Source organism: Vanessa tameamea, chromosome 17 (assembly GCF_037043105.1).
Source record: "Vanessa tameamea isolate UH-Manoa-2023 chromosome 17, ilVanTame1 primary haplotype, whole genome shotgun sequence".
Classification (NCBI taxonomy): domain Eukaryota; kingdom Metazoa; phylum Arthropoda; class Insecta; order Lepidoptera; family Nymphalidae; genus Vanessa; species Vanessa tameamea.
In genome coordinates, this window is record NC_087325.1 from 919,402 (window position 1) to 935,745 (window position 16,344).

The window sequence follows — 16,344 nt, forward strand, 5'->3', positions numbered from 1 at the left end:
TAGAACCATCGATATTCTTGAAAATAAAGCATTAAGGCCACATTCAAAGGATACGACCAAGCTTCTTTTCTTGATTGAGTAGACTTGTTAGCACAAGCTATATATTTTAATATTTTACTATGTATATGCCATTATTTGACTTGAGGATATTAGATCCACCTGGTAGTAAGTCTTAAGGAATACAGACCATTCCTTACATCGCCAATGCGCCAGCAACCTTGGAAACTAAGAAGTTATGTTCCTTGTGTCTGGTGCCTATCCAGGCAGGCCGAATAATTCATTATCAGACTAACATTAAATTTTGATTATATTTGACTGTTTTATAAACACGATACGTACGTTCAAACAGTTAGCCAGATTAATGGTAGGTGCTGCTCCACGCCTTGGACTCGTAATATATTTAAACAGCTTAGATATAAGACTAGAAAACGGTAATATCGTAAGATTAGCCAAACCAAAGATTTTAAATGTTGTTACTTTTATAACACATTTAAACCTACAATTTGCTTTGCATTTAATCATATAAATTTTCAAGCTATCAAAATTGAATAAAAGTGGAAATCTACTTAATGAATTTATCTTAGAAGAACCTGGCAAAGGTCCTACAGTAATTAATCTTCGAACTAAACTATTGACGTAAGATTTTTATCCATACATATATATTCATTTATTTAGCTAAGATTTAAATTTATAATTAATTGCAAAATCGTCTTGTTGGAAAACTCAATCAGGTTTATTATGCAATTGTGAATTGAATGAAATTGGTTTGGCGCCAATATCATTTCAAGATATACGAAAATAAAACATAAACAACCGTATACGTACATACATAGATACGTACAAACAAACGCAGAATAATAATACAATCAAAATATTATTTTGATATGAATGAAACACATAACTACGTAGGTATTTCTTCTCCTGCGTCTGTGCTTAAATTCAATTTACTTAGAGGAAAGTTTAATGAGAGTGATTGTGTGTGTGTGTGATTTTTACTTACTTTTCTCCTGTCGGAAAGGTATGTATTATCAAAAACTCTGCTAAATTATTTATTTTACTCATAAACAAACATAATGGCTGAATGACTATATTTCAAACATTGAGAGAAAAGGCGAACTTTTATAAAAATTTGCATCCCCAATTTTATCCTTTTAGAAAATAAAGATTCTATCGGCAATTTTCATCCCCAATTTAATCCCCTTAAAAGATGAATTTTGAAAAATCCCTTCTGAGATCACCTATGTTCTAAAGGGAGTCCTTGTCCAAAATGTATTTCCGGTAGAATCGGTTAAGATCTTGCGTTGTATATCAGTCAGTCATTTTCAAATTGTAGATCTGATTTTTATTTATCAAAACATCGTTTTAACTTCGATGACCCCATTTGATATTTTGATTTTGACATTTTTGTATTTTTATAATGTTATTAGTTTTGCCTCGAGCGCGTAGTTAAGCCCCTTTTAGTTATTGGGTCACGTTTAAACTAGTTTCCTGTCGAGCTGTCATCACCCTTGTCACGTGCTGATGGATGTGTTTGTAGATCTTACAGAAATTACTTCAGTAAAGATATCTGTTAACGGCCTTAAAATAAACTTTCGCATTCCAATCGTCATGGAATGTCCATGGTACATATATTTTTGTCGGGGCAATATTAGCTATGAGGCTTATGTCCATGAAAATATTAGCTAAACAAAATTTTTTTGTATTACAGAAGTGGACGTCTAAGTATGACTGGAGTTAAATTTTAAATTCTAATTTGATTTTAACTCTCGTATACGTATTATCTCGTATACGTATACGTATAGTATACGTATGATTGTTTTAAGGTATGACGTTAAATATTTATTAAACATAGAAGTATTGTATTTGTGTATTGATATTGGAAGTAAGACTGCCTAAAATCTCTGTTAGGTCTGAAAAAAGACTCAGTATGTTCTATTTGAAGTTCAAAATCACTTACGACGGTTGTATAAAGAGCCTGGAGGCGTGCGATTCCTTTAAAGGTTTTCTTTTGTTACAAATTTAGGTTACAAATTGTAAAGACCTTATAAATCACAATTACTAGAGAAACGCCCCTCACATTATATGAGTATCAGAAATAGAGGAAATGTCTACTAGGTTCCTGCTATCCACCAACCCTCATGTATATCCTCAGAGAGACTATAAGATATTATTGTAACCTTTAATAAATAAAAATATTATTTCACATTAAGAGTCAATTCGTTCGATTCACAATCATTTTTACAACTCATTTAGAAGGATTATTGATAAAATCCAACTATTCCCACGCCTTGATTTTCATTCGGATTTATCTTAATTGAGAACTATTCGTTTTGTGAATTACGTTATAGTTCATGACACATTAATGGGTTCTCCGTAAAACATCTGGTGTCTGCTACCTATAGCCGCGTAGTTCATTCGAAAAACCAAACAACGTGTCACTAATGCCATAAGAATCTCAGCAAGACCATAAAAACATACATGTACTTCCTCAATTGCCACTTGATAGGCATTTTTTATTATTTAGATGAACGGTAATATAGCTCGAAGTACTCTATACGGAAACTCTTCGGAATATAAGGATGCCTTGTAATTAAATCTCATAAAATATTAACTCAACAGGTATAAACTTTAAAATTTCAATCCATTCTTAGTTTCATGGCTTTTAGTTGTGGCAACCAGATACAGATTGTTTTGCAAATGTCACGTAGGATGGAGAAGACACGAAGGGGATTGATCGGTTAAAATATATCCAAGACAGAGGTGTGGCTGTATATGAAAAATGTTACGCTAGAAATCTCTATATGTTTGTTAATTATTGCACGCAGCGTGGTATATTAAAAGGCAATAAAAAGCAAATGAAACAACGTGTTATTTTAAAATACGAAAAAGGTAAGTAAATAATTTGAACGGATACGAATTTGTACGACAATCAGAACAATAGACGATATATGGTTTCCATGCTTTAGAAGTTGATATTTGGGTTCCGTATTCTATTAACTTACACCCAGTGTCTGTCAGTTTGTCATAGAGCTTTATATTTAGAACAGGAACACATATCCAGTTCAAAGATTGTGCTTATAAATAGATCGCTATCATGACCAATAATAATGAAAATCAAAATATTCTTTATTCAAGTAGACTCATGTTACAGTATTAATTTAAATGTTAAGCCACCGGCTCAGAAAGTAGATTCTACTAAGATAAAAGTCCAAAGTTATGCCCAAACGGTGGTATAGATTTATTCAATCATAAATGCGTACCTCTCCGTGTTAAACGACACGTAAAACTTAAAAAGAAAGGTTATAAACTAATTTGTTTTTTTTTGCTACCTTTTCTATTGTAATAATCGTCTCATGTACACTAATGCATGTTCGAAATACGAACGTCACTCAATCCTAATAAACGCCGATAATTTAATGTGGGGTGAGCTGAGATGGCCCAGTGGTTAGAACGCGTGCATCTTAACCGATGATTTCGGGTTCAAACCCAGGCAAGCACCACTGAATTTCATGTGCTTAATTTGTGTTTATAATTCATCTCGTGCTCGGCGGTGAAGGAAAACATCGTGAGGAAACCTGCATGTGTCTAATTTCAACGAAATTATGCCACATGTGTATTCTACCAACCCGCATTGGAGCAGGAATATTCTCCATAACTTCTCCTCGAAGGGAGAGGAGGCCTTAGCCCAGCAGTGGGAAATTTACAGGCTGTTAATGTATGTAAAAATGGGGTGAGCGGGTTGACGCCTTCGTGAGTGAATAACCTAAAAACAATATCATATGAATAAACCGTACAATGCATATACTCATATCGAAAGTATTCTAGTTCCAATTTCAAACAATATTGAGAATTTCAATATATTTGTCTGTTAATTTAACTCGGTGCCACTGACTTCTATGATTTCACGCACTCGTTTCGTTTCGAAATATGCTTGTGCAATATACAAGTCTCAATAGACAGAAAGATGTTGTTCTTTCGAATTCATTGCGATACGGAGGAGATAGAAATATTAGTTTTACTGATTTAACTCGCCCCACTTATAAACTAGTGCAAGGATTTAGAAGTTGTTTATGAAAAAACTTCGCAGTGTTTAATTATGTCGAAAGAACAATGGTGAGCTCCGAAACTATTTGTTTGGTGACTTTTATGTGTCTTTATTTTAATTGGTGGTACGGCTTTGTGCAAACTGGTCTGGGTAGGTACTACCCACTAATCAGATATTCAATCGCCAAACAACAATATTGTTGTTTTCCGGTTTGAAGGATAAGTGAGCCAGTGTAACTACAGCCACAAGGGTCATTGGCGATGTTAGGAATGGTGAATTTTTTTACAGACCCATTGTCTATGTGTGGGTAATAACCACTTAATATCAGGTGACCCATTTGACTGTCCGCCTACATATACCATAAAAGAAAAATCTTATTAATTTTTGCCACCACTGCCTCTACGATATTACTCAGAAAAATTAAATCGCTCACTGCATACTACAATCCTGTCTTTGTCACGGAAAACTACATGCTCGCTGTGACAAAAACGAGCTTGTTAATTTTTTTACGTTCCCGAGCAACAAGAACAAACCAAGGAAAATATATATTGTGTCATCACCTGTTTTACTTTAGATTTTGATGTTTCTATATAAACATTAACAGCATCAACCATTAACGCCAAATTGTTTTATAAATAATACATTATTATTATTACGATATTTGCATTAGATTAGTTTCAGTAAGCCTATTAGGCAACATCAAATCGTGCTGCAACAGTTCGTCACGTGTTAAGTAATCAATGCCAAGATAACTCCATACAAAATCTTGGCACAAAATTTCTGGCACAGCTTGGGCTATAGAAGATTATCTTCTTGTGCATATTCGTTTGTTGTGCCCTGGACTGCAGATTGATTAAATCATGATTGATCGGTTCATTCGAATAGGCTCTTTTTTGTGAGTAGCTAGCAAGCATGGTACACGCGACTATGGCCAGTTGGTAGGGCTTTGATAACGATGATTTACTTGGTGGTAGGGTCTTGTGCAAGCTCTGGGCAGGCTATCTACCCACTCATATATTCTGACGCCATACAACAATGCCAGTTTAAGTAAGCTAGTGTAAATGCAAGCGCAACATCATAGTTTCCAAGGTTGTCGGCGTATTAGCAATCCCATCAAAAACATAAATGTAAAAATGAGAGCCAAGTCCAATATTATTATATATACCTTGGTTGTTGACTCCAACGACAAAAGAAGTGAGATCTAAATGGGTGCCAAGTTCAATGGTCCTTCCTGAAATTTATTTATAACTACATAAAATATAATTTCTTCTTATAACTTAGGATAATATATTGTTGCCTAAGATCTGTCTTGGCTAGTTCTTATATGTTCAATAACACAAATTGTAGTTTGTGTTTATAATAACAATTTATAACTCAGAACATCTAAGAAGAATGGAGGACAGCTCAGTATTGCTTAGTTAGTATTAACGTACATTAAGAGCTGCGATGGTCCAGTCACTAGAAAACATGAATCTTAACCAGATATTGCGAGTTCACATCCAGACAAGTACCATTGAATTTTTGCGTGCTTAATTTGTGTTTATAATTCGTTTATAAGAGGCTTAGAACTTGCGAAGGCTATAATATAATTCGTATATGCGAAGGCTATAATAAATTTGACACAGTTTATGTCAAATAGTTTTTGAGTTACGAGAGAGTTAAAAGTGGCTCCAAGTGGTTCGTGTAATATTACACACGGTGCTGCTCGCCAGTTCTGTTACTTGAACTTGGCTGACACGCTACCGCGTGTCTAGATGTTATGAATGGTTAACATTTCCGACAGCGCCAATATGGGCAGTGATGAGCACGTATCATCAAGTGGAAAATTTGACGCTGGACGACATTTTTTTTTTAAAAAAACGCGAGCTGAAGATTGAATTTTTCTTTAATGTACTGTCACTCTGTTTTTGTAGGACGGAGTAGCTTAGTTAGATTAGTAGTCACCTGGTACTCAACTCATCTTCTGCCTATTAACTTGTAATCGTTAATGTTGCTTTCATTCATACATCATCTGATCGCCGGCAGGATTATTTCCGAATTGTTGAATCTAAATAAAAACATTATGTACATATATATGAGGTATTTAAAAAATATAGTACGTAAATACAAAAGTGAATTTCGAACGATACGACGTCTCAAAATGATGTCGCTCAATGATTGGAGATCAGGCGCAACAGTCTCTGCTTGTTCATTGTTCACAGAGGAGTATTGTGAAAACATTGACAAAAAATTACAACAAGATAGACAACTTAACTTTTTATTCAACCTTATTTAATAATCAAAATATAAATTAGTCTGTATTTATTTCATAGCAGTGAGTTGCAAGTGCATCATATATTTTTTTACAGGACACATTAATCAAGCCTAAGTGAGATAACATCTTACTTATAAATTTAATGACGCAAATAAAGGTTAAAAATTGAATATCCTGTAATCTAAATCTTGCAATGACAATACTTACAATGTTGCGATAAAATTACAAAACAATTTTCACGGTTTGCGTAATGCTAAATTTAAATTTTGTTTCGAATCTTATGAATTTTCAATTTAAAATAGAAATGAAACCGAAACTAAAAATAATATAATACGTGTTATCATAAATAATTAATGAAATTAACATTTTGAATTGAATCCAAGAGCTGACGACGCGACGTGAACAATGGCCACGCATCGTATTTAAAAACATCTGTTAAATCATTGCCAAGAAAAATGGTAGCGCTATCAATAGATGTTCAACACAGCTGTGGAAATTTGATAGTTAAATATTTACAGGACAATTCATTTTCATCTGCCTAATTTTATGTTGCAGTCAATCAAACTTTAAATACAGAATTTCATCAGCGAGTTTTAAACCCTCTATGTCTATGTAATGCGAAAGTAACTCTGTGCATTTATCTGACTGTTGTTCTTTCACTGCCAAACCACTGAATCGAATTAGATGAAATTTGTTACGAAGCAAGCTTGAACCCCTTTCTACAGAGTCCGCCGGCATAGACCTAACCCTACATAGCCCTCTGTTGTACTGTGAAATATTATAGGTATTCGAAATCAAGTCGAAGACAATGAGATTTAGGTATAGAATATTTTATTACTTTTTACTAATATGATATATTCATATATCTGTAGGAATATATCATATTAGTGATCACTTTAGAAGATTTTATTAATGTGCGCATTTTAATAGACTCTACATAGTATGTTAAAATGAACGATAAAAAGACGCGCTTTTAATGTATTACAAGCTTAACACGGAGTAATTTTATAGATAGGTATATATTTTATAATTGCGACCTAAATATTATATAATAAATTATTTTATAATCCGTATTTATAAACATGGATAAGATTTATTTCTTCTGTTTTCCCAACTGAAAAATTTACTAAGCCTATGTAAATAAGACTTATACTAGAAGATGCAGCATGGTTTGGAGAAGGCTTTAGAATGACAGGCAACGTCTGCTGACAGTTTTGCTTGTATAATATAAATACGTACTTAAACAAATAAAATAATCATACGAGCTACATCGAGTTTCTTTTAAAACCTTTTCATGAGCATACTGGCAAGTAAAATTATAAAGTAAGAATAAATACTCCAAAAACGATTTAAAAAAAAAGCAACATGATATAATATGTTGATATATAGTTTAAGTAGTTTTAAACTGTAAAGTTATTAATATTTCTCAAGTATTAATAAAACCTTTGCGTGCCAAAATAAAGTTGCGATCAAAGGAAGACATAATATTAAGTATTCATAAAAAAATATTTGTAAATATAATAAATAAAAAAATAATGTACCTTATTTGATCTTTTTTGTTTATATAAGATATAAGCCGCAGAATATATTCTTGTAAATATTGTAAGTGACTTTGAGTAACAGCTTATTCCAATGGAAGTAGGAAAAAAGATAAACAAACTTTAGATTTAAGTATATCATGCAATTTGCTAATAACTCAGCTATATTGTGCGCTACTAAGAGTTTATGATTAATATATCTTTATTTATAATACAACACTGTTACACTTAACTACTTATTGCCACTTTAATTTTCCTTCCAAAATTTTGATAACAGTTTCGTCGACGTTCAAAACGGAAAAAGGAAAAAATGGTTTCCTAAATCCATAGATTAACCAAGCTCTCAACCAATGATATCGCGTCAATTTGCTGTCAAATATTGTTTATTTGGATTTTTCCTGTTATGGTTGGAATAGATTCACTCACGATTATACCTCATACATATTTTAACAAAATAAACTGAATAAATATAATCTAATTTGTATTTTTTTGCTTTATTTATTGCTCTCTTACAATAATTTAACGAAACCTCTCTGTTAATAATAAAAAAGGAGTGATTAACAGAATGTCAGAGTTTAACGATCTCCCAAAATAAAAAAATACCTACATTTGCTTAAAAATTAAAAACTTTACGTAATTATAATGTTTCCTGGTGTCTATATAATTGAGATGCATGTATTGCTCATTGTTTATTCCGAAAATAAAATCCTGTCGCAGATTCTTTTTAATCCCTGTACACAAGGGTTTAGTTTACATTTCACGGTCGTATAAATCATTGGCAGGGTTACGAAACAGATTTTTACATGGAGCCATTGGCACGGGAGAGTCAAGTGGCAAACAGAAATACACCTAGAGATCGCCTACCAAATACTCATTCATAACACTTATACGTCACAGTTCACGGTTCGCAGACGTGGAAACCATTCATAAAAAAAATATAACATTATTCGTACATTTAAAAGAAATCGTGATATTTTTTCACTCACCTCCAATGTTACGATGCATCATATGCGTAAGAAGTAACACTGATAATTCCAAAAGCTATTTATGAACGTTATTTTTCTATGTACTAAATGAATATTTTATTTTATAGCAGAAACGTCGGAATCGCAACGATGGAAGAAACAAAGAAAACATTATCGAAGCAGATGTTGCGACGAAGCAAAACGGAGATGCCAAAGAACCTCAAATTGAACAAGACAAGCCTAAGCAGGACTTGTGTTATGAGATCAAGCATTCAGATGTTATGGGAAGGTGAGTAGATTTAAACTTGCAATATTTCTTGAGATGGAATATATCCCTGGCCCTCGTGGAACTATTACGTTGCTTCGAAGCGCATAATATGTCGACGACTATAAATTATTCTGCCAACCTTTTTTTTTCTACGTATACTATTTAGAAGATTGTATTGTCTAAAGCACTAAAACTGTAACTATAAATTTGCCTTTATGTGTACACTGAAAATAAAAACTATAATATAAATTGATATATAGATAAATCTTTAGTAGGTGCATTTAACTGAACTTTGCTAAACGATTGTACCGATTTCGAGGAAATTTTCTGTCTGTATTTGAGTGGTCTCTGGATGGTTTAGATTGATCGGTAGCGTTGCGATCGGGAAGTAAATAAAAATCTTATTTAATCCGGATCCGGGCGGTATGGTAAATATATATCCCATCAAAAACATAAATGTAAAAATGAGAGCCAAGTCCAATATGATATATACTTGGGTTGTTGACTCCAACGACAAAAGAAGTGAGATCTAAATGGGTGCCAAGTTAAATGGTCCTTCCTGAAATTTATTTATAACTACATAAAATATAATTTCTTCTTATAACTTAGGATAAAATATTGTTGCCTAACGCAGTTGCAGTCTCACGAAACCTATTTTTCTGTTGTATACTAGTATACTCAAACAAAGAATATGCAATCGAATAGACTAGGCAGCTTCCATCGGAAGGCATTGGAATAATTCTTATGCGCGCGTTTGCCACTCGCTCGGACACGTCCGCGTCAAGGTTTTATCGCAACGCTCCTATCCCGCTAATCCTAATTTATTATTATTTTTTAAAGTATAATGATTTTGCACCATTCATGTGCGCTAAATGCCAGTTAATAACGTAATAAATACGAAAGTCGACTATACTCATAAGTACCTAAACGGAAATGTTTGGATTTAAAAAAATTAACGGTGGTATTCAACTCGTTATATATTCACGTGAAGACCTTAAAATCCACATTAATACCGGCTGTCATAAGTTTTGATTGCTGGTTCTACAGTTATTACAGGAACTAAGTATATAAGTGTTCCTAATAGACTCAATAAAATGAAAAATTATAATAAAATGATAAAAAATTACCAGTTTCAGATTTTTTCCTTTGTATTGGCCTAATTATCTACCTGCGTGCCAAATTTGAACTTACTAGATGGAAGTAGATTATAGTTTTGATCTATAGGTCAGTCAGTGATAAAAATGACGATTTTTAGACGTTAATATCTAAATAACCGTTTGAGATGAGCTTATGAAATTTGGAACACATATGTATCTCGTGAGTCTCAATATATGAGCCAAATTTGAAATGTTTATGTCAAATAGTTTTTGAATTATGAGAGAGTCAAAAGTGGCTCCAAATGGTTCGTGTAATATTACACACGGTGCTGCTCGCCAGTTCTGTTACTTGAACTTGGCTGACACGCTACCGCGTTTCTAGATTTGTAATTCCTAATCAGCTATTTTTGAAGTCGTTGTTAACCAAAGCAAGGCAAGGCAAATCTTTTTAGATATGATCATCGACTCCAAAAATAACTGGTCAAGTATCGAAAATATTTAAATTTTATTTTAAAGTTTTTAGTTTAAGTGTATTTTTGCTGTATTCCCCGTTTTTTTTTTATAAAATCGTACCTTAGAGTTTAAAACGTTAAGTTTTAAATTTTAATTTATGTTTGTATTATGTATTAAATATGTATTTCTATAATATAATAATAATTACATTTATAATATTAATAATAATTCTACTGAAAAAATAACCGTTAGTAATAGATAAAAGAATCGTGGTTCTTTCATTGTTTGTGTGTCTTTAACAAAGACATATCCCTCTAAATATTCACATATTTCTAATGTTAGGTCTTTTATTTTCAGATACCTGGTTGCTACTCGCGATATCAAGGCTGGCGAGGTGATAATAGAAGCGCCAGCGGTCGTCGTAGGGCCGTGTTCCGGCTGCGGGCTCATTTGCCTCGGCTGCTACAGGGAATTAGATGAAACTAGCTTAACGAAGTAAGATAAATGCAAAGTACAGCCATCGAATAAAGCACTTATGACAAAAACTAGACGAAATCGTATATCTCTCAACATCAAAAAATGATTATTCTTAATACTGTATTAAAATTAACGCGGTAAAACATACGGCAAACAATCATACTTTTTTGTCGTAAATGTATTTGTATATTTAAAATGCTGCACTAAAGTTGAAGCAGTTTACACTAGTATCACAATTATAGTTATTATGTTTTTGAAGTTATACTTCTTTGGTCTCGTTATGAAAAAATGATGAGAGTATTTTTTTATGATGCGCGCGCTCAGGTTTACCTTGAAACTATACGATGTATTTAGTTGCTCGCTAAACAGCGAATTAAGTGTCAAATCGCTCGAAATACACGACTTAGTTTGAAGTATCTATTTTACAAAAATAAATTGTGAATATTATTTTTTAGTTTTTACTCTCAAAATTTTTTAGCCATTTTTAAATTAGAATAAAAAATATTATTGTATTTAAGACATTCAGTATATAAAAATTGAAGCAGAAGCAAACAGGTATTTTGCTATGGAATCGCAGTTTTACAGTTAGTATTCGCGTTTCTTTATGAGATACGTATTACGAATTACAAATTTTAAGGCGGTTATCAATATCGTTTTATCAATTATTTATGTTGAATTCTTGACAAACGTAAACATTTTATTATATAAGTATTATTCTCAAACATTTCAATAATATCAAATGCATTTCCCTATACAGATGCGTCGGTTGCAAGTGGCCACTCTGCAGCAGCTCGTGTCAAGGACTTGGGAAGTACACCGGCCATTCGACGTACGAATGTGAAACTTTAAAATCGGTCACTCCAGACTACAGCAACATTGAAGACTTAAAGGATTCGTATCAAGCTCTTGCACCATTAAGGTAACTAATGTGTAATGTCAAGTTTTCATTTATCTTTTAGAATCTTGTTAAAGGTGATAATACTTGGTGGTCGGGCTTTGTGTAAGCCCGTCTGGGTAGGTACCACCCATTCATCAGATATTCTACCGCCAAATAACAGTACTCAGTATTGTTGTGTTCCGGTTAGATGGGTGAGTGAGCCAGTGTAATCAATCACAGGCATAAGGGACATAACATCTTAGTTTCCAAGGTTGGTGGCGCATAGGTGATGTAAGGAATGGTTAATATTTCTTACAGCGCCTTTGTGTATGGGCGGTGGTGACCACTTACCATCAGGTGGCCCATATGCCATAATTTTTTTTTATATACAAGACTTTAAGAAGAAATCAAGCAAAAAAGAAGCAGATTAAAGCACAGAACGACCTAATTTAAATTCGGAACCTTTAATAGAGATATATATGTTCTTTCGTTGGGTCATTTCAGGTCTTTCAATCTATGATATATCCCTACATATAATTATATAAATGCCATTAACTGACTCATCACTAAATCTCTGAAACTATGGGTCAGATTGACTTGAAATTTAGCACACACGCGAGGCAGAGACAGAGGCAGAGACTCACACACACTCACTAAGAAACGATTTTAAGATTTTCACTTCAAAGAGTGGCCTCCCACTAAATTTAACTTTAAATGAATTTTACCCATAGGAAGTAAGGACGGACCACTAGACTAAGTATGAGTAAAATATTCATTTATAATAAAACGGAATTGTTCATACTCCAAGTTTACTATTGTATATTGCGAGTTTACTGTTTGTTTCCGTATTTATATTTTTATGGTAAATATGAAATATTTTTCATGCAGAATAAAGTTAAAAAAAAGATAAAGTTTAACTAACACGAAGCATTACATTATCGCGGATATTGTTTAAGACGTTAAATTGTATATAAGTGTACAGTAATAAATTTACGCTACTTCCAAATAATGTATTTTATGTATAAACACCTTAAGATTTATTTTGAAATACACAAAATCATAGGAAATTGAAGACGTATTGCTTCCGTCGTTTATAATATAAGATTCTTTTTCGATAGTATAAGGTACCAATTGAATATGATTTAACTATTGTGCAGTGTAATTTAGTTACATTAATGCTCTCGGAAACCCTAACTCGCATAGTGATGAGATTTGATTTGAAGATATCTGTATAATATGTTCGTTTTGTATTTGATGGAATTTTTATTTTGTTTTGGTTTAAATTATATCTCACTTTCCAGGTGTTTACTTTTAAAAAAGGAAGATCCCGATAAATGGGCTGCTCTTTCAGCGATGGAGGCTCACAACGACATTCGTCGCGCAAGGGGCGACATCTGGCCAATGAACGACAGGAACGTTGTGCAGCGACTTAAGAAATGGGATTTGGAATACGACGAAGAGGAGATACATACCGTTTGTGGTATATTAGAGGTCAGTTTCTGATTGCGAAAATTTGGCTCAAGAGAAAATATAGTGTCTCGTGGAATAGTTTCATATAAACATATTTCGATTAATTTTCTAGGTAAACGCGTTCGAAGTGGGCGTCAGTGGCGCCAATGCCCGCGCGCTGTACGACGAGGCCTACCTGCTCGCGCACGACTGCACGCCCTCCACCACGCACACCGACGCCGAGGGCCGGCCCGCCAGACCGCTCACCGTGCGAGCCTCCATACCGCACAGGGCGGGGGATATCATATCACTGTGCTACGCCTATACGCTGCAGGTGCCGTCAGCGAAACACGCCATACAATATTTTATTCTGCGCGTCTAAAATCAAAACAGTGACCATCATCGACTCGCTACTCGCTCCCAGGGCACGCTGAAGCGGCGCGAGCACCTGCGCCTGAGCAAGTTCTTCGAGTGCTCGTGCCTGCGCTGCGCGGACCCCACGGAGCTGGGCACGGCGGCGAGCGCGTTCCGCTGCCCGCGCTGCGGCGCGCGCGTGCTGCCCGCCGACCCGCTGCGCGCGCCCGCGCCCTGGCGCTGCGCCCGCTGCCCCTACGAGATGGCGGCGGCCGCCGTGCTGCTGCTGCTGCAGCGGTGAGCGCCCTTCATCACAATGACGCTGTGTTCGAGTAAAACTACAGGATTTTATATATACTATTCGACGTCCGATTGCGTATAAAAATAAGGGAAAATTAAACCCTTTTTCTGTTTGCGCAGAAGAATTTTTTAAAGTATGTTATTTGAGCATAAATTATTTAATATAATTAGTTAAATTATTTGATTTTGTGGTAACGCCTCTGAACACCGCACACATATCCAGTACTCCGGCAGCGATCGTGCAAAATAAACGTAACATCTAAGTTCCCAAAGTTAACGTCACTAGCCTGTAAATGGAATGAACAATATTTTTTGTAGTGCCGATGTGTACGGTATTCAGCACTAACCATCGAGTAGCCGCCTATATTTAATTTAAAAAAAGCCATATTTCTTAATAAGATAATTTAAAATAATGTTTCAGATTAACGGACGAGTATGAGCAGATCGATGCCAATGACGTAGCAGGCTTCGAGAGCTTCCTTACGAAGTATCGCAACGTGCTACACGACAGTCACTATCTCTTCCTCTCGGCGAAACACTCGCTGAGTCAGCTCTACGGAAAGGTGTCGGACTTCATGATACACGAGATGTCCGAGGAACAACTGAACCGGAAGGTCGAAATATGCAGGGACTTGATGAAGGTCTTCGACGTCATTGAGCCGGGTTACTCGAGATTACGAGGTGAGGGTTCATAATCATAATTATCTTGTAAAACATAAGAGCTGCTTGAAGTTCGGCGGGTAAACAAAGAATTCTACAGATATAATGTTTTTTGATTTGATTGATTTTCTCATTCTACTAATTTATAACTGTTACAATACTTTTCCAGTTCTACTCCAATCCGACTTCGACCGAATCGCAACCAGATCGTTGTGTTAGTATAATTGGAAAACAGCTAAACTAAGTTAGTAAAATTGGCAACGACTAAGTTTCGATTTGATTGCGATGATGTGACAATTCGGTCGTAGAATTGAACTCTGGTTTTATCATCCTAGACGACAAATAGAACTCAGTTTGAATCTCTAGTAAAATCAATGCTATGCAAAGGATAGCAATATTAAATGATTTTCTAAGGAAAACTATTCAAATGATATCGTGGCCTTTTGTCAATTTAGCGTGAGTGGCAGCCCGGCTGTATATTATTTTTTTGTTTAATTTAACTTAGTTTTATTTTATTTTATAGGAATTACTTTGTACGAACTGCACGCTCCACTCATGGTCCTGACCACGAGAGATTTTGAAAGAAAAGCCATCACAAAAGAAAACTTACGAAATCGATTAAAAGAGGTAACTATACATCAATATACTAATAAAATAAAATTTCCAATGTTTCCAACGTTCAGAAGTCGGCTAATGCCACTAGGTATGCTTAAATTCAGGAGTCGATGTCAAATTTAATTATTATCTACACCAAGCTTCATCAGTTTCACTTGGGCCAGTCTTCATAGGGACCAGATCCACTTATCATTTGACCCACCAGATGCCCCATATTTTACAATTACGAGCTACTCACCAATTCTCTGGGATATATCAGTTTACTACTTACAATGCATAGTCTATGGAAAAAGGTGATCAACCATCTGGTGTCCCATTTGCTCATCTGCTTTTCTAAATAAACTCAAACCACAAATGCTGCAGATCGTGAGCTATCTATCGGAGTCTGCTCTGATCTTGGGCTTCGAGCCGCGCCACTCGCCTGAGGGGCTCATGGCGGGCGCGGCCAGACATGCGCTCAGCAAGATCAAGACCTGGGAACACATCATCGGGAAGATATCATGAATACCACTCTAATAAATGAATCTTATTTATTTATTGTGATTATAATAAAGATATTTTTAACACTATTTTGTTTTTTATTCGTGCTCAATTTATAATCGTGTTAAAATTTATACAATGCAGTATATAATCCAAGGATTCCTTAGTTATGCGATATATTTGTAAAATATCTATCCAGACTGGCAAATTGGCCACGTAATGTTAAGTGGTCACAACCACCCATAGACGTTGGTGCCGTAAGCACTTTTGACTATACTTTACATCGCCAATTCGGCACCCGCCTTGGAATTTAAAAATTATGACCCTTGTGTCTTAAGCTGCTTAACGTTACTGAGAATTTTTCGATAGGAAAACCCAATAACTTTTATCGGCCTGACCTAGTGTTTGAACCCAGGGCCTCGGGATCTGCGGCCACATAGCTACTAGACCAACGAGACAGTCAAAAATATACCACCGGTTGTCAATAAAGTACAATTAAAATTATATATTGT

The 16,344-nt window shown here is 34.8% G+C and overlaps 1 protein-coding gene across 7 annotated transcripts in view; it reads left to right on the top strand.

The window, feature by feature from the left end:
- LOC113394783 (SET domain-containing protein SmydA-8) overlaps window positions 1-15,921 on the top strand; it is a 31,115-nt gene extending 15,194 nt beyond the window's left edge. For 4 of the 7 annotated variants that reach the window (XM_064217478.1, XM_026632204.2, XM_064217477.1 and 1 more), the window contains exons 3-11: window positions 8,931-9,091; window positions 10,978-11,115; window positions 11,855-12,016; window positions 13,276-13,465; window positions 13,557-13,757; window positions 13,848-14,074; window positions 14,499-14,758; window positions 15,261-15,364; window positions 15,716-15,921. In XM_064217478.1, coding sequence (XP_064073548.1) covers window positions 8,931-9,091; window positions 10,978-11,115; window positions 11,855-12,016; window positions 13,276-13,465; window positions 13,557-13,757; window positions 13,848-14,074; window positions 14,499-14,758; window positions 15,261-15,364; window positions 15,716-15,856 — 1,584 coding nt within the window. In that variant the 3' untranslated portion in view covers window positions 15,857-15,921. The remainder of the gene's footprint in view (window positions 1-8,930; window positions 9,092-10,977; window positions 11,116-11,854; window positions 12,017-13,275; window positions 13,466-13,556; window positions 13,758-13,847; window positions 14,075-14,498; window positions 14,759-15,260; window positions 15,365-15,715) is intronic. The other 3 variants (XM_064217476.1, XM_064217480.1, XM_064217481.1) reach the window with 1 other exon arrangement.
- Window positions 15,922-16,344: the final 423 nt, after the last annotated feature.